Source organism: Cynoglossus semilaevis, chromosome 5, assembly GCF_000523025.1.
Source record: "Cynoglossus semilaevis isolate Cse_v1.0 chromosome 5, Cse_v1.0, whole genome shotgun sequence".
NCBI classification, from domain to species: Eukaryota; Metazoa; Chordata; class Actinopteri; order Pleuronectiformes; family Cynoglossidae; genus Cynoglossus; species Cynoglossus semilaevis.
The window spans coordinates 2,479,086-2,497,524 of record NC_024311.1 but is presented as its reverse complement, the minus strand read 5'-3'; the positions used below and the strand labels follow the sequence as shown (position 1 = coordinate 2,497,524).

Below are 18,439 nucleotides of genomic sequence, written 5' to 3'. Positions count from 1 at the left end.
GGGGGGGGTGGGGGGGGGGGGGGGGGGGGGGGGGGGGGGAGGAGGAGGGGGTTGGCCCATATGTAGACACTTGATTCTACACTATGTAACTTACACAAACTTAATAACACCTTAGGTTTTTTTATTTCTATTTTTTTTATTTTTTGCTTTTTTCGATTTGTATTCTTTCTTTTTCATTTTTATTGACAATTTCATGCTTTTTTTCTATGGTCATTAGTCGTATCTTCTTCTCACTACCATCCTTACCTCTCACCCTCTTAGGACTCATCACTATTACGAAGAGTAATGCACAAAATAGAGAGAAAATCACGTAGATAAAAACACAATACTGAAGACTCAAGCGTGCTCGCATCTCAAATCTTTACTCATATATCTCAAAGCAAAAATTTGCTCGAAGGCTTGCTCGTATCTCGAAATATGTCGGGACGCTCGTACTATATCTCAAGCTGTTACCATATTTTTTAAAAAATGCACAGACTGTACACTAGTAGGAAGTGAGAGCTGGTGGTTGTACGGTACATTTCTGACGTTTTAACATTTCACACCGTCTCCCTCAAATTGGGGGGGTAAAAAAATTGAAATCTAGCAGGTAGACGTGTGTAAGAATGGAACACAGCATCCTGCAGCAAGCAGTGGCTTAAGGCATTAAACGTGCTCTTGAAGGAAAGTGCTGTTGTCAGCTGTTGTCATGGCACTATTCCTCTGTAATTATTTTTGCACTTGTCTGCAAATGTCAGAAGAACCGCATGTCAGAAAACATCTCCAGCTACAGGGAATTCTGATCAAACACTCAGAGGTTAATACGACAGGCTGCAAATTACTGCAGTTCAGCTTTGGCTATTCAATAATAGCTTTTATTTACCTCGCCAATCTACGGCAACAAACTTTGCACACTTCAACACACAAAAGGAGGTGGAAAGGAATATGGCTGTAAAGCAGGGGTCCCAACCACTGGTCTGGGGACCGGTGCTGGTCCGTAGGTTATTAGGTACCGGGCCGCAGTGGGACACAATAAAAAAATGTACTTCAGTATTAATAATTTACTTCATTCAAAGAGAATCCAGTCATATGCCTGTACTTTTTTCATTAAAAGATCTGGTACAAAGACATCTGTGGACAGTTTCCAACGTTTTTTTGACTTCACGGATTTCTGGCCTGTACTTTTTTCATTAAAAGATCTGGTACAAAGACATCTGTGGACAGTTTCCAACGTTTTTTTGACATCACGAATTTTCTTTTTTTTTTTTCCTTAAATGCGTTTTACAGCCTACCTCCACTTTGTCTTGAATAAGAACCAAACATCTGATCTGTCCTGTTACAGGAAAAGGTCAGCGAGTCAAACATTAAACGTGAATTTGACTGAACTAGCAGAAAACAAAGCTCTTACTTGTCCCGATTTAATAAAACATAGATACAATGTTGTTATTCTTGTGATTTTTTTCTCTTTTTCTCGTAGTTATTACAGGGTTCCAATTACCACCAAAATTAAAAAAAACAAAAAACAAAGATTGGAATACTAGATCATTACAAACAAAAAGAAAACTTTTTTTTAGATTGGAATACTAGATCATTACAAACACAAAGAAACTCAGGGACAGGGTCAATGTTGGGTCACTCCAGTCAAAGTGTTCAAAAAAATGATTTCTGGGTGTTTTTTTGTTTTTAGTGTATTAATTACCATTCATTCACCTTATTCAGAGGATAAATACTCATTTACAGTCTACATGAAGACTCCCGCTGCTGCTGAAAAGAATAAAAACCTGGAGGACAGTGGCTCAGCCACGACTCAGAGTTGACGACTACCACTGTATGTTAGATTCTTCTTAGTCATTCTGTCCTGGCTGAGTGATTATTGTCACTCTGGTATTTTCATTTGGAAACAAGATATTGTTCTTGACACCACTGTGTACAGAAAAAAAAAAAACAAAACAAAAAAAAACAGCAGAGCCTTGAGCTCTTTACTGTAATTTAATTTGTGACTTCCTCTACAGGTTTATGGATTCTCCTTTGTCAGAAAATCTTTGCAAAAACATCCAACAGCAGAGAACGTGGAACCATTGTTTTTTTTATTAATATTTTTTATATACAGACATGACAAGATGATTTATGATTAAATGATTACTAAAAAAAAACTGAGATGGAACAAATACCGATCATCTGCTCAGGGTCAGCGGTCATTTTTAAAAGGTAATTATTTTAACATTATGTGAAATAAATGAAAGCTGTGGTTCCAGTGAAAATTACAATTGATTACTATAAGTTAACATGAAGTTGTTAGGCCTGTACATCAGCCACCTTCTTTGTACCAAGTATTGGTATCAGACCGGTAATACCACACTATCATTGACAGATCATTAAATTTTCAAAATAAAAGATCTTTTAGACTTTATTAAGTATCAGAGTCTGAATGACCTTTTGTTTTGAAATATTGCCAAAAAAAAGTAAAGGGATATGACCAGATTCTTTTTGAATCAAGTTGATTAGTAAAACTGAAGTACATTTTTTCACTGCGTTACCAAATGTCCTACGGACCGGCAGCGGTCCATAGACCGGGGGTTGAGGACCCCTGCTGCATAATGATTAATGCTGACAAACGGACGTTTGACTCATTGGTCTGACTACATGGTATTTTTTGTCACAAAGACTGACTGAGTCATAATTAACACTTCTGAAATCTAGCTGACGAGGTCACGGGAGAGATTGGTATTTTTAAAAACTCCAAAAATCGTTGGGTGGAACTTCGTGGAAGGATCTTGCTCACCTTTCAGCCACCACAGACAGGCTGCTCTGGCTGAAATGGATCTTCTCCTTCCTTTCACAACAGCGAGAAAAAGGGAAAGGGGAAAAGAATGTTTGACCTTTTTCAGAACACAGTCTGGAAAGTGATATGTGATTCAAATGTGTCAGGAAAAAGAACAAAAATGAGAGGAGAGGAGAGGAGAGATGAGGATCCATGAGCGAGAGAGCAAATTACAGTCAGGGGTTGGGTGGGGAGAAAGAAAGAAGGGAGACAGAATGGAGAATGTCGTGCAAAGGACACCCTGCACTTTGAGGATGTTAAAACTCTTATTTACCCGGTACATCACCTGTCATTACAGGACTTTTATGAAGGGAGACGACCCTGACGTTTGATAAAGATCTGTTACATTCTTATACAACCTTCAAACTGACAGTTTTTGTCTACATTGGGAATTAAGGGGAAAAAAATAAATCAATTTCCTTGAGGAATCATTTGTATTGTACTTTAAAAGCCTACAGCGATAAAGCTTCGCGAATGATTCGATTAAATACCCTGTAACTCCTTGTTAAGATATACGACATCAGTCCCCGTTTGATTAAACTGCAATAACACTTTAAGAAATAAGACACATTTCGGTCCAATTTCGTTACTGCTACAAATCCAAAACTTTCAAGCTGGAATATGCCTGATTAAAGGCTCTGATTAGTATTCATAGCATGTGCCATGCCAATTATCCACTGGGTCATTACCACTCCTGAGAGAAGTCACACAGTTTTAAGGGAAAAGGCCAAATTTTCATCAGCACTCGCAGTGGCTCTGTGAAGCAATTAACAAAAACAAGTAAAAACCAGTGTGTCCAAAGTTTCTTTTTTTTTTTCCCACGCAAAACGGGTACTTTTCCAGTTTGGCCAAAAGTACTTCAGAGAAATGATTTAGTCAAAAAGACTGGCAGCGAAGACGCCCAGAATAACAAACGTGGACAATGAAATAATAATTTAGTCCTGAGGTTTGGCTTGTAACCCCATTTGAACATCATGAATTTCCCTTCTCCCAGAGACTCTTTTTTTTTTTTTTTTGAATGAGATTTTGATCAAGTTTGTTATACTGTGTTCCAAATGCAGTGTAGCCAGAGTAGTACACATTTTATTTTCCAGCTCCAGCTCGGATGTTTTTATTACTGCATCTTATGTGTGGATTTATAGCCATGAGAGTGAAGGGTTGCAGTTCTTTGATATTGTTTGTGGTGTTTTAATCATAATTTCAAAAAAATAATAATGGTTAGTTGATAAACTTTTTTCATCAATACAATTTTTTTTATGAATCACTAGATACGTATATCAGGTGACCCTGCGTGGGGTTGCGACCCAGAGGTTGAAAAACAGAGCTTTATTACAATAAGATCACTGGTTCAATCTACAGTGGTAAACAATGGTCTTTTCATATGGTGAATATGATGATATAGTTTTTTTTTTCAGGCGCTTGACTTTCCTACAAAGGTCCAAATTTATTCAGATTGAGCATTTGGTTTAATTGTTGACACAAAATCAAACTTAGAACAGCTCTAAAAATAACTCTATAACAAACAGAACAACAGGTGCAGTCAGCCTGTATGTCATAAGGTGTAAGTGAGTCCAAAGATAGATGAAAAGTGTTAATGTGACTTCTCTGACTGAAGTGTACTCCACCCACTCTTGGTGACAGCAGGGATTGGCCCCACCTCCCCCATGACCCTGGGAAAGATTATAACAGTAGGATAATTGAAAAATGTGTAGTCGCATTTAGTGTCAAACTCAAATCCACAGTGGGCCAAAATTAAAAATTGGGACAAAGTCGTGGGCCAAACTTAATATTTATTGAAAAATTGAATGTTTTCCCTTCCCTCCAGATCTGTAATGTAATTCTTTTTTTTCACATGGAAACAAACTTTAGTTTTGTGTAACCACCGAATCTGGAACGACCAAAGCTTAATATTATACAACACATGAAAAATTAAATTTAAAATAAGACACACAGCAGTAGTATTTGTTTCTTATTATGTTTCTTTATCTAAAGCCTTTTGAGTTCCTTTTTAATGTAAATCTTGTTTTTCACAGGCCAACAACGAAAAAAAAAAAAATGTATGGGCTATAATATAGAACATACACCCCCAATACTACAAATTCTGCCAGTATACAGGGGCTTTATACTGGAGGGCCAACTCTAGTACACATTTGGGCCAAATATAATTACCCTGCGAGCCAAATTTGGTCCCCAGGCCTTATTTTGAAACATGTGCACTATAAAGAGAGTAGAATATAATTTTGAAGTAAGTATCAACTCATTTTTTTTTTTTTAGTTTTGTATAATGTGTAAGCACAGCACATGATTGAGACGGTTTGTGGTGTTTCAAAGAGCTGGTATTGTGTGAAATCTCAGGAAACTTCACACCTTAAGTTTTCTTCTCTGCACAAAGAACTTTCAGAAAATAACTGAAATGGTGTGAGTAGAAAGGCTTCTGCAGCTTTACTGTAATTATTTGGATGTGTTTTCACCTAAAAAGAGCTCTTCGGAAATTATAGCTGGAAGCCGTGTTGATGGTTAGAACATCGAAATGTGAAGTATGAGGAACTTCTGGGCAATTGTAATTGTTAATATATGTAAAATATTTTATAATACTAAAACTTGAAATTGAAAAATAAGAATTGGTTTAGCAAACTATATTTGAGGTTAAAAGTGTAATTTTTGGTTTTTGGTCAGAGCTCACGGAGCTCTGCAGATGAAAAACCAGCCCTGGGACAATTGTACATACAGTATGCCGTACAGTATATAGCAATACAGCAGTAAATAACAACAACATAAAAACACAGATCCTAAAGCCTGAAACAGAAAGAAGAAAAATCAGGTCGGTGGAAAGAAGAAACTATAAGAAACTTTCTTGATGATCCTAGTTTCCTACTTCTACACTTGTTAGATGGAATTACTAAAATGACCGGTCACAAGGTTCACATAATAATATTGTGATGTAGAAGTTAGTAATATTAGTGCACCAAAGGCTCAAGACATACCAGGCTACGGCTAGATGTTCTTTCTTAGGTTGGCAAAGCTCTGGAGTGAGGTTCAATCCGTGGAACAGAAGATTTTGTCTAATTTTTTTTTTGATACTGCACATGAAATAACATTTAACTTTAGGAACAGAGGTCACCAACTATTGTCCAAGGGCCAGAATTTTCAATTTTTTTTTTGTCTAATTAGTATTTGTTTGTATGTATGTAATGTTTATATATTGTTATTTTACTACAAAACTGAAGGCATTTTTGAACACATGATATATTTGATCCTCACATTGGATTCCAGTCACGGACCAAATTGGACTATTCTTTGGGCTGGATTGGGCCCACGAGCCAACAGTTGATGATCACTGCTTCAGAATGTTTATCTAAAATCTGTGTCTCCGGTTTTGTTGATGGGTGAAATCATTTTAAAAATAGCGACATTAGATATTTGTATCAGCCTACAACTACAGTAGTCTGAATATTTCTCTGATCCTCACTGCTTCAGAATGTTTATCTAAAATCGTTGTCTCTCCTGGTGAATTTCGCCGGTCTTGTTGACAAGTGCGACCATTTTAAAATTAGCGATATTAGATATTTGTATCAGCCTACAACTGGTCTGAATATTTCTCTGATCCGCTCTAAACAGCCACCACTGACCACTGCTGTGGTGCATCTGACCTTTAGCCCCTCGTCACTGGAGACCTAATCAAGGTACCAAAAGCTGTGGAGCTCCTATGCATGTGTTTTCTTTCTTTCTTTCTTTTTTCTTTTTTTAAAGAAATAAAAGTTTTTTAGAGAGTCAGTGAGACGACACATAGCGGTTCTTGATTCGTCTTCAGGTTACTGCTCTCTGCCCGAGCAACGGCAATAAAGTGGTGACACAGGCTGTTTAAATTCTCCAGCCAGCCTCAGACCTTGTTTAAGTTAGAAACTACATAAATTACCTGTTTGACCTTGTACTTTAATGGACATGAAAGATAAATATATTTGTTCCTTGTATTATTCATGAAGCCAATTCAACGGCACGAACAAGTCAATAAGTCAGTGTGAGAATCAAACCAAGGTGAGCAGCGTGATTGACTGCACCTGGTATATGGGGAATCATAAAGCCTTAGGTTTGGACACTTCCCTTAGGCTCTCCCTTCGATGTGGGAGAGGAGGAAGTGCAGCACAAGACCTAGAGCATACATTAGCATACTACATTATTCATCACTTGTCAGTATCTTGACTGGCAGAAACATTAGCTGCAGTCACTTCAAAACACACTAAATAGGGAGATAACAAACAAGACGCAGGGTACGTTTGGAATTAAGAGCGATAAAGTGGCTGGACTCGCACATTCTGTTTCCACCTGGTTTCTAATTCAAGGTCACACTCACTCGAATCAGCTGCATCATCAACGCTACTAATTCGACTCAGTGATGTTGCCTGCTGAGTCGATATATATAAAAATGTGTCAGGTAATGTCTATGTAAATGACAAAAGTGAGAGTCTGGAAAAGTGGAGAGAAACTCCTGCAACAGAGTTGCTTCCTGGCAAATGCAGAGGCCAATGTAGTTCCCCGATCCCTTAAGAAGTGGAGGAGTGTGAGCCAGGAGGTGCAAGCCCTACTTACATTACATGTAAAACATGAGAATTTAAGCCTCAACATTATTCTGTCCAAAACGGTACAAAGATGTGACAGTGCCAAAATACTTATCTGGTGATCTTTGTTGACGTCACAGATCCTCTGTAAGAAATGTCCAAACTGCTGCCAATGCAAACTATGGCTGCAGGGTGAAACCTTGGAAAAGGTCCTGGGATGTGATTAACAACATTCATTCATAGTAACCTGGCAGCACCGCTGACCTTTAGTCGAAACAAGTGCATCACTTCCAGTGGTGTTTCATTGTTCCACAGACATAACCTGGTGCTAAAACAATCCGTAAATAGCTCCATCTATTATTAGTACGTTTCAAAAATGGACGTAGTAATGGACGAGTACGAGGTAAAATACAGTGAATTAGTACGTTTCAAAAATGGACGTAGTATGGTAGTAATGGACGAGATACTAGCATAATCTGTTCCAGGAATGAGCTCGTAACTCGAGGTGTTTGTATCTCAAATGATGTTTTCCCATAAGAAATAACAGAAAAATAAGAATCCATCCCCTTATTAGTTTTATAATTTATTTTTTATTCTTTTGCCTCAAAAGAAAAGAAACCCAGCCACTAATTAGTTTTATAAATTTTTTTTTTTTTGCCCTTTTCGATTTGCATTCTTTCGTTAGCGGTCACCGCGCTCATATTTATCGGCAATTTCATGCTTTATTTCCGTGGTCATCATGCGTTTCTTCTTCTCACTACCATCCTCTCCACTCACTCTCTTAGGACTCATCACTATTACGAAGAACTAGAGACAAAATCACGTAGATAACGCAAACACAATACGGAAGGCTCGCGGGAGATGCGTACGGCCACCTAGCGTCGGCGTCTGTAAGCGTGCTCGTATCTCGAGTCTTTACTCGTATCTCGAAGCAAAACATTTGCTCGACGAGGTCCCACTGTACTTTGTTAGTATTTGGTGATCTAGCAAAGTGGGTCGAAGTACAAAGCTTGTCACCCCCGGTTGTTTTTAAACGTCTTCTGCCATCGGTCTGACGTGGCACATCGGTCATGCTGATTTTGTGGGTCCATGTAGGCACGGGAGTTGGTTGAATGCACACAGCTTTTGACAGAGCTTTAATAACCTGGTGTGAACCCAGAGAGAAGGTGTTAAGCGGAGCAATATTTTTGATTATATAAATGGATCTCCGTGTTAAACGTGATTCAGGTTCTTACGTGAAACCAACGGCACTTAAAGAAAGCCAGTTCCCAAACGCTGTCATCAATCATAATAATGACAAAGGTTCAGGTTTGGGAAAGGTGGTGGCGAATACCAGGGTGTTTAATAATAACTTCATAAAATGTTGATACTTCAGGGGCCTTCAGGGTGCACTTTCTGTCTACACTTCCAATTACAGCAACGTTACCTATATACTGTGTCTATAACACAGCATTACTTTTTCTCAAGAAAACTTTCTCTCTCTCTCTCTCTCACACACACACACACACAAACACACCGAGAAAGCAAAAGCAAGTGATGAGCTCCTAATAACTCCTGCAGGCCACTAGAGCAAGAAATGTTTCATCACAGCCACCATACACAGATATGTTGTCACTTTATCTTTCCCATCCGTGTGTCAGGGATTAAACTGAAGTGACAGATCACGTTGCTCTCTCAGCAAAGGAGTCCAGGAGCAGGGGAGTCAAGCCAGCAGGTCACCCTGGCTAATGGACTGCTGACCATTGCAAAAAGCCATTCTCTCAGGAGTCATCTGCTGCCATCTCTTTCTCACCCTCGACGGTGTTGTAATCTTCACCTTAGCATCACTATCTTCACAGTTTGCCAACACAACGTATCACCACCTTTTTCTCGGCCCTGTCTCTCACACAGCTGCGAGCCATATTTTTAGTCCTGGTATATTTAAAAAAAAAAAAAAAAGTGCAGTTGATTTATGCATTATCAGAACTTGAAGATGCCAGATGCAGCAAGGGTGAAACGTTTGTGAAGATCCACCTCAAGATGGCAGTGTTCACCGTGGCAGGGTAGTCTGCCTCGGTGCTCCACAGCCACAGTCCTTCCCCTTCTCAGCAGCTGCAGCACAGACACTGGGGCTGTGGATGAAATTGAAGGTTATCTACAGCATTGAAATTAAGTAATGACTGAATGGGGGTGTAAATGATGGCTGCGTGTGAAGCCTCTGATTTCAATTTTTACAACCCTGCTGTTTGCCTGTTACCTTATGTCATCTCCTGACGTGTTTATTATTTTTGGGATAATGTGTCTGGCACACTCTCTCTCTCTCTCTCTCACACACACACACATTTTGTTGTTGTTGTTGTGGGGTGTTTTTTTTTTTTTAAACGAATTAACTAAAACCACGTGCAGTTTGGGGCGGTTTCCAAAGTCGCTTCACATACTTGTCAGATCAGCAAAGCTCCAGAATGAAGGGGGTAAACTTTAAAGGAGACACAGTTTAGTGGTGTGATGGCAGACAGCTCACACACCACATGCTGAGGCAGCCTTGATGACCAGGGCAGCAGTTAAGGACGTTACCTAGGAGGATGGCCAACTCTAGTGGACTGCAGCAGGGGATCTGAAACAATGACTTCTGTGAGAGGAGAGAGCGAATCTAAGTGGCTGCTACAAAGGACTTGGCAGTACAAAGGATTCAGTAGCTGTGAAGAGGAAGTTATTCTTTTCCACGGATGTGCACCACCAGAACTAGAGCTGAGTTAGAGGCAGTGGAAATGTTGCAACATCCCAGTGCTATATAAATAAGATGTGCACATGATAAGATGAAATGTCTTTAACTGTTGTCTCTTAGTGCGTTGATATTTTACTCTTTTTCTTTTCTTTTTTTTTCCAATTGACTGTCTAACAGGTAATGCTCTCTGTGCACCTGTGCCAAACCAGCACAGTTGTTACTTCTGTGGTTTTAATTACCGTTTACGTCCAATGTGATCATGAGCAGTAAGCGCAGTTTGTTTTTGTTTTTTGTTTTTTTTTTTCCATCATCAACCTCCATCATCCTCCTGTTGCCCCGGGGTTTTTGTATAAAACCTGTTTCTCTCTCTGCAGCATCTTCACGCAGCGTCTCAACCCTCCCGAGCCGCGCTGAGTGACGCGTTTTCAGGCCAATCGCGTCACGACTCTGGTCGTCGACGACGCTGAAAGAGAGGGGCGGTGTCCAATGACGAGGGTCGGAGGGGTGTTGGTGGAGCAGAAGGAGGAGGAGGAGGAGGAGGAGGACATCGGCGCACTTCACCGCTCCTCCTGTGGGTTCACGGAGAGAGAGAGAGTTAGTGCCAGATATTCAGCTCCGGGAGTGAGAGCGCAAGGATAAACGGCACACACGCTGGGAAGTAGAGACACCGTGCGCGATGCTGTTAGTCTGAACACTTTTTCATTTTTTCTTCAAATTTGTGCCAGTACCGGCGGACTGGGATCGGATCTGAGAGAGTACACCTTTTTTTCTTTTTCTTTTTTTTTTTGGAAATCCATCCTGATGGTTCTTTTAACCTTGGTTCTGCGGCAGCTGACGGAGCTCAGTGAACTTGAAACATGATGAGACTCGGGAGTCTTTCTCTGTCTTCACCCCACCGGAGCTTTCACCTTAACAGGTAGCTGCAGAAAAACACACTCATTTAATAATAATAATAATAATAATAGTAATAATAGTAATAATAAGAAGAATGATAACAATAATATTGATGGTGAAAGAATAATAAAGGGCAGTGAGAGGAAGAATGGATGATTTTGTCGGGAACATGAAGGGAGACATGAGCATTGATTTGTGGAATAGTTCTAATGGAAGAAACCGCAAACCACTGACCACCTGGCTGTCTGCTGAAGAGCAGAACCGCTGATCACCGCAATCGCCGCAATTACTATCTGTCCATTACTGAAGTTAAGCAGGGGGGGAATAGGAACTGCGACATACACAGCCTGTTATCTCCTCACTTTGTGCGTCCGGCTGATGTCACCTTAAAACTGTGCAAGAGTCTGATTACTCTCGCGGAGCTATTTTCTCCTCTTTGGACTCAAAGCCAAATCTGACTGAGAAGGATTTCTTTACCCCAATAAGCGCGCACGCTCACTGGATGTGGGGACTATGAGCTGACTCACTCCACTCTCTAGCTGGAGTGGATTTAGGTATGTAAGACAGGGAAACGTCTGATTTGCTCAATTTGAATTAAATTTCAACAGAGCTCATTGACCTTTAAATTTCACCAGTTGTGTATGAATGAATAAAACAGTTTGAATTACATTTGTTGACCATTGTGGATTTAAGGTGGAAAAACAAATTGCATGGACGCACGGGAATGCGCAGGCTCAGTGTATTGGTGGCTAAAAAAAAAAATTGAAGATTCTCTTGCATTGATTTATTCATTAATGTCACTTTTATATTGTGGGCATTAAATAAAAGTGGTCAAAAGAGCAGACCGCTTCTGGTGGTTGTGCGTGTAATCGCAGTTCACAGTGAAGTTGACTGAAAAGAAACTCTGTTATGTATTCATAGGTTTCTCTGTGAAGGATTTCTCTCATCACATTTCAGAAGTCACTGTCTCTAACAACAGCTGCATAGAAAGAAGGAAGCACGCCGGGAGCCCAGTCAAAGTACCATGGATCTAAAAGACTATTACCTGTTGGGCTTGCTGCTTGCCTGCATATGGTTAGATCCCTCCATAGCTCAGGAGCTGATCTACCCCATTAGAGAGGAACTGCAGGAGAATGTCCTCATTGGAAACATACCAAAGGACCTTAACATTTCCCACATGAACGCCGCCACTGGAACGAGTGCTAATCTTGTGTACCGGCTCGTCTCCAAGGCAGGAGATAACCCTCTGGTCCGCGTCCTGAGCAGCACCGGTGAAATATTCACTACATCCAACCGCATCGACAGAGAGAAGTTGTGCCCCGGCCCCTCGTTTGAGGACAGCGAGTGCTCCTTTGAAATAGAAGTGGTCATTCTGCCTAATGATTACTTCAGGCTGATTAAGATCAAGATCATCGTCAGAGACACAAACGATAATGCGCCCATGTTCCCCTCCCCCGTGATCAACATCTCCATCCCTGAGAACACACTTATTAACAGTCGCTTTGCCATTCCCTCTGCCACCGATCCAGACACTGGACCCAACAGTGTCCACAAATATGAGCTGATCAACGGGCAGAGCGCCTTTGGATTAGACATAGTGGAAACGCCTGAGGGGGAGAAATGGCCCCAGCTCATTGTGCAGCAGAACCTGGACAGAGAGCAGAAGGACACGTATGTGATGAAGATCAAAGTGGAGGACGGTGGCAATCCACAGAAATCCAGCACTGCCATTTTACAAGTTACAGTCACAGATGTGAATGACAACAGGCCGGTGTTTAAGGAGAACCAGATGGAAGTGCACATACCGGAGAACTCTGCTATCGGAACGTCTGTGGTGCAGCTCGTGGCCACAGACGCAGACATAGGAGCCAATGCAGAGATACGTTACATGTTTGGGACACAGGTGTCTCCTGCGACCAAAAGACTCTTTGCGTTGAACTCCACATCTGGTCTCATTACAGTGCAGAGGCCGTTGGATAGAGAAGAAACGGCCATTCACAAGCTCTCTGTTTTGGCCAGTGACGGCAGTTCCAGTCCTGCCAGAGCCACTGTTACTATCAATGTAACTGATGTTAATGACAACCCACCGAACATAGACCTGAGATACATAATCAGTCCCATCAATGGGACTGTTTTCCTCTCGGAGAAGGATCCGATCAACACTAAGATAGCCCTCATCACGGTGTCAGACAAAGACACTGACATAAACGGCAAGGTCATCTGTTTCATAGAAAAGGACGTGCCCTTCCATCTCAAAGCTGTGTATGATAACCAATATCTGTTAGAAACATCTGCACTTCTCGACTATGAAGGGACCAAAGAGTACAATTTTAAAATTGTAGCCTCAGACTCTGGAAAACCAAGCTTGAATCAGACTGCTCTGGTGCGAGTGAGGCTGGAGGATGAGAATGACAACCCACCTATTTTTACTCAACCAGTTATTGAGCTGGCTGTGATGGAAAACAATAAACGAGATCTCTTCCTCACCACTCTCACCGCCACGGATGAAGACAGCGGGAAGAATGCAGAGATAGTTTATCAGCTAGGACCCAATGCATCTTTCTTTGACCTGGACCGCAAAACAGGGGTCCTGACAGCATCCAGGGTTTTTGACCGGGAGGATCAGGACAGGTTCCTCTTCACAGTAACAGCCAGAGATAATGGGACCCCTCCACTGCAAACTCAGGCAGCTGTGATTGTGACCGTGCTGGATGAGAATGACAACAATCCTAAGTTCACGCACAACCACTTTCAGTTTTTTGTCTCCGAGAACCTTCCCAAATACAGCACAGTGGGGGTCATAACTGTCACGGATTCAGATGCGGGTGAAAATGCTGCAGTTTCTCTCTCCATATTGAATGACAACGAGAACTTCATCCTGGATCCTTACTCCGGTGTAATCAAATCTAATGTGTCATTCGATAGAGAGCAACAGAGCTCTTACACTTTCGACGTGAGGGCTGTAGACAGCGGCAGACCTCCCTGCTCCTCAGCTGCCAAGGTGACCATCAATGTCATCGATGTGAATGACAACACCCCCGTCGTCATCTATCCTCCCTCCAACACTTCTTTCAAGCTCGTTCCCCTCTCCTCAATCCCAGGATCTGTGGTAGCAGAGGTGTTCGCTGTGGATGGAGATACAGGCATGAACGCTGAGCTCAAATACACAATCGTGAGTGGAAACAACAAGGGTCTCTTCAGAATTGACCCAGTCACTGGTAACATCACTCTGGAGGAAAAACCAGCAGTAACTGACATAGGTTTGCACCGATTAGTGGTCAATATCAGTGACCTGGGATATCCGAAATCCCTCCATACTCTTGTGCTGGTGTTTCTCTACGTCAATGACACCGTGGGAAACGCAACCCTCATATATGATCTCATACGACGCACCATGGAAACCCCTATAGACAGAAACATCGGCGAAAGCAGTGAGACTTATCAAAGCGGGGACTATTTGACCATAATGATAGCCTTTGTTACTGGAGCCTTTGTGGTGATCGTTGTCATTTTTGTGACCGTGCTCCTGCGCTGCCGCCACGCGTCCAGATTCAAGGCTGCACAGAGAAAAAAGCAGGGAGCTGAGTGGATGTCACCCAACACGGAGAACAAGCAGAACAAGAAGAAAAAGCGCAAGAAACGGAAGTCTCCCAAAAGTTCCCTCCTCAACTTTGTCACCATTGAGGGTAACAAAGCGGACGATCCTGCCCATGAACCAATCAATGGAAGCATCAGCTTACCAACCGAGATGGAGGAGCAAGGGATTGGACGCTTTGATTGGAACGCAACGCCTACCACAACCTTCAAACCCAGCAGTCCTGACTTGGCCCGCCACTATAAATCAGCGTCACCACAATCAGCCTTCCACGTCAAGGCTGATACACCAGTTTCGGTTAAGAAGCATCACGTGATTCAAGAGCTGCCTTTGGATAACACATTTGTCGGGGGCTGTGACACCCTGTCCAAGAGGTCCTCCACCAGCTCCGACCACTTCAGTGCCTCAGAGTGCAGCTCCCAAGGAGGTTTCAAGACCAAGGGCCCCATGCACACCAGACAGCAGGTAAAAGAACACTTTTACTGGTCTATAAGTACTGCCTATAACTGCCGTGTTCCTCAGTGCTGAAGTGCCTGTCTAGATTAGACTCGCTTTTACTTGGGGACAAAAAAAAAGGAAAAAAAAAAAAAAACTGCTTCAGCAAGTTCCACTTTTTCTCAAATGTAAAATAAAAAGAGAAAATGTCACTTGAAGAACAGCCTATCAGTGGATTTGGTAAAGGACTGAACAACCATGCTTTATTTGGGGACATCGTTGTAGACTGATGTTTTGTCGTTAATACATATTTAATTTAAAAGAACAAAATGCAAGTTAGTGGACTGCCTTGCCTTATTCTGTGTATTCAGACACCAGGTCGAACCCTGGTAAACCACTGGTACCAACTCCATACTAAGTGTGACTTAATGTACTTTTGTAAAAGAAACATTTTTTTCTCGCCTATCTACTCAACCAGTCCGTTGTCACGACAGCAAAAGGCTGCACACGTTGGTCCCAAAACGTGGCCCGACTTTTCACCTCTCCCTCTCTATCTCTCTCTCACCATGAAACTCCTCAGTGTGTTCATGTTTTTTATTTATTTTTTATTTTTTTCCTTTGTTTTAGTGTATTTTTTTAATATCACATTATACCGGGCGACCTTTCTGAGCACACGCAGCAATTAACAACAGTCAATAATTAGTCTGCTGTGGTGACATTGTGAATGTCACTGTAGGCTTTGCTCCGTCATCTGAGTGCGAATTAAAAGCCTCCTCTCACAGAACACTAGCGAGAGTGAAGCTTGTCTGGGACTTGATACACATCTAATTCTAAAAGGATTAGCTAATAATTAGACTCAAATTTCCAACATAATCCATGCTGCTCTTTTTTTTTTTTATTTTTTATCAAAGCCTTATTAATTTTTCTGCTAATAAAGCTTCACTACGCAACACACGGATCCAATTTAATGAGACACCAATGGACAAACAAAGGGAAGAAGAAGAAGGAAGAAAGAGAGCGAGAGAGAAAGAGGGAGAGGAGGACTGCCGAGGAAGAGGGAGAACCAAAGAGAGAGCATTTTCAGCGGTGCAGACCTGATGGGTGGTGGTACTGATCCTTTAGGTGGCAGTGTTGGGCTGCATGCCACAGCCTGGCAGAACGCCAACATGCAGTGGACTTAGAAATGCAAAGGGACGAGAAGAAAGGAGTGAAAGCTGTTGCTGTTGTTGGTGTTCGTAGTGAAGTACTCCTGCCTAATGATGCAGAGGCTGCACCGGGAAGATGGATAATGGCAGTTAGAGATTTGAGTGATAAGAACTATCCGGAAAGGAGAGCGGAATTACCAGGGTGACTCTGTGCGACTCCTGGCGATGCGTACCTCTGGGTCACTGCATCTGGGGATGGATTTAATGTGTTTCCATGAGAGAGGTAGCAGTCAAAAGAGGCATTCATTTGGGGAGGGGAGGGGGGGCGTTCTGGGAGGAGGTGTTGGTGTGAGTGGTTGGCCAGAGAGAGAGAGAGAGAGAGAAAGAGAGGAAGAATGAATGTGAGAGAAATGAGCAAGGGAGCAAGGCATCGGTGCAAGAGATTGCAACCCCAGAGGAGGACACGTGAGATATGACACCATAGTGTAAGCACAACTTCATTGATTTGTTCAGTCATCCCACAATTCCACACATGATTGATATCAATAATCAATATTCTTGACATTTTATTTATTATTATTTGCCCAAGGACTTTCCCATAGTGTAAATATTAAAACAAAGTGTTTGTTTAGAGTTATCTTATATATTTTAAGACATAGTCAAATCAAAGCTTCGCAGTTCATTTTGGGTCAGTACTATTGTGAATTTTTCCAAGTTAGAAATAGAATCCCACGCAATGAAAACTATCTTTCAACGGGTCTTAAACATTCCGAAGGTAATACCAGAGGATTTTCATATCATATTCCCCACAGAGTATCAGTGCTTTGGAAAAAAGAAAGAAAGAAAGATAAGGACTCCATTATTAAAGAACTCTTTATATACACAAAGATAAAGAAAAAGCCAATGCATTTACATTTTTACAACTTTATTCCATTCGTGAAATGTCTTTTAATGTGGGTTGTCGAAGATTGCAGCCAAAAAGCAGAAGAAGAAAAAAAAAAAATGAAGGCATCACAAAGGTATCTGTGTGTCAGGAGCAATGAAGAAATGTTCGACTCATAGTGTTGCCTTATGAGTAACAAAGAGTCATCAATCATGCATTGTTGCCCGCAGCTGATATGAAATACGTAGTTAATTGAAAGGGGGCATACAAAAGAGAGATGTGTAAAGCTGAGTCAAAAACCTTTTTATAATTGACTTTCTCCGGGAGAAATCGAAAAAGCCATTCTGCTCCAGTTCTCAAGAGTCACGTCCGTATGCAACATCAGCATCAATCAATGAACGTGGAAACAGAGGGAACCGAGGAACATGTACAAGGCATGACGCGGTGCACAACAAGAAAACATGAAGATGTCACCGCTGTCTCTATCAAGGAGTGTGTTCCATAGAACACAGTGGAGAGAACTAAAGCGTCAGCACTCTATGAAGTGTCAGTGCAGACCAATAAGTGGTCGAGTTGATTCAGCTTCAAAGAAATCTTCAACTTTGCTGATAGCAATATGAGTAATCCTATTACTAACCCCCTCCCAACGCACACAAACATGTTCAGTTATTATTTACCCTCCAGGGACCAACATTAGTGCTGACACACTGAAGGAGAAAAGCATCAAAACACTGCCCTATTCTCACAATGTAACACGGGCATCCGAGAAAATCACGTTTAATATTAGAAATTGTGCAATCTGTCTTTTTTTTTTTTTCTTTTTTCGTTTTTCATTTAAGATGTGTTTCTCCAGCATAACGGAAGCCCAGTGGCTACAAATGAACTGTTTTACTCAGATTGTATCTCAGGGCAAACCATGGACTAATCACCATCATGGCAAAAAAAGCAACATATAATGGGTTCAAAGAAAGCTATTCATTTCTATATTTAATGTATAGAAGATAATTAAGAAAGTGGTGCTAATGGTCAACACATGCTAAACACGTTTTTATCTTTACTCAATCGCATGTTGTTTCTTTAACTGCTGCACCAAAGCTTATGAATTGATAGCAGAAGGTTGACTCGCTGTGTTTGTGGTAGGAAGGACATTCATTCAAAATGGCGTACGTCATACATTCGCCATTCGCTTCCACAACTACAAAAGATGTAAAGTACATCCCAGTTCCAATTCGAGACCAAGTCAGGGCAACAGAACAAACTGCATGTTAAGTATGGTGTGACTACAAGCAGTATACGCACATTTTTGAAAGAGAGTTGAGGTAATACTATAAAATAATGAATGTCACCCTATAATACCCTGCTCTGATACTGCAATACTCCATGTATTCTTCTGGGTTTTTAAAAAGAAACGAAAAAAAAAAAATGGT

General features: G+C 41.3%; 1 protein-coding gene across 6 annotated transcripts in view; it reads left to right on the top strand.

Annotated features, from left to right (window-relative positions):
- Positions 1-9,761: 9,761 nt before the first annotated feature.
- The window catches only part of pcdh9 (protocadherin 9), a 189,564-nt gene continuing 180,886 nt past the window's right edge, over positions 9,762-18,439 (top strand). For 4 of the 6 annotated variants that reach the window (XM_008309924.3, XM_017032446.2, XM_008309923.3 and 1 more), the window contains exons 1-2: positions 9,763-10,976; positions 11,876-15,014. In XM_008309924.3, the coding sequence (XP_008308146.1) occupies positions 11,979-15,014 (3,036 nt within the window). In that variant the 5' untranslated portion in view covers positions 9,763-10,976; positions 11,876-11,978. Of the gene's footprint in view, positions 10,977-11,526; positions 15,015-18,439 lie in introns of those variants that run through there. The other 2 variants (XM_025055406.1, XM_025055405.1) reach the window with 2 other exon arrangements.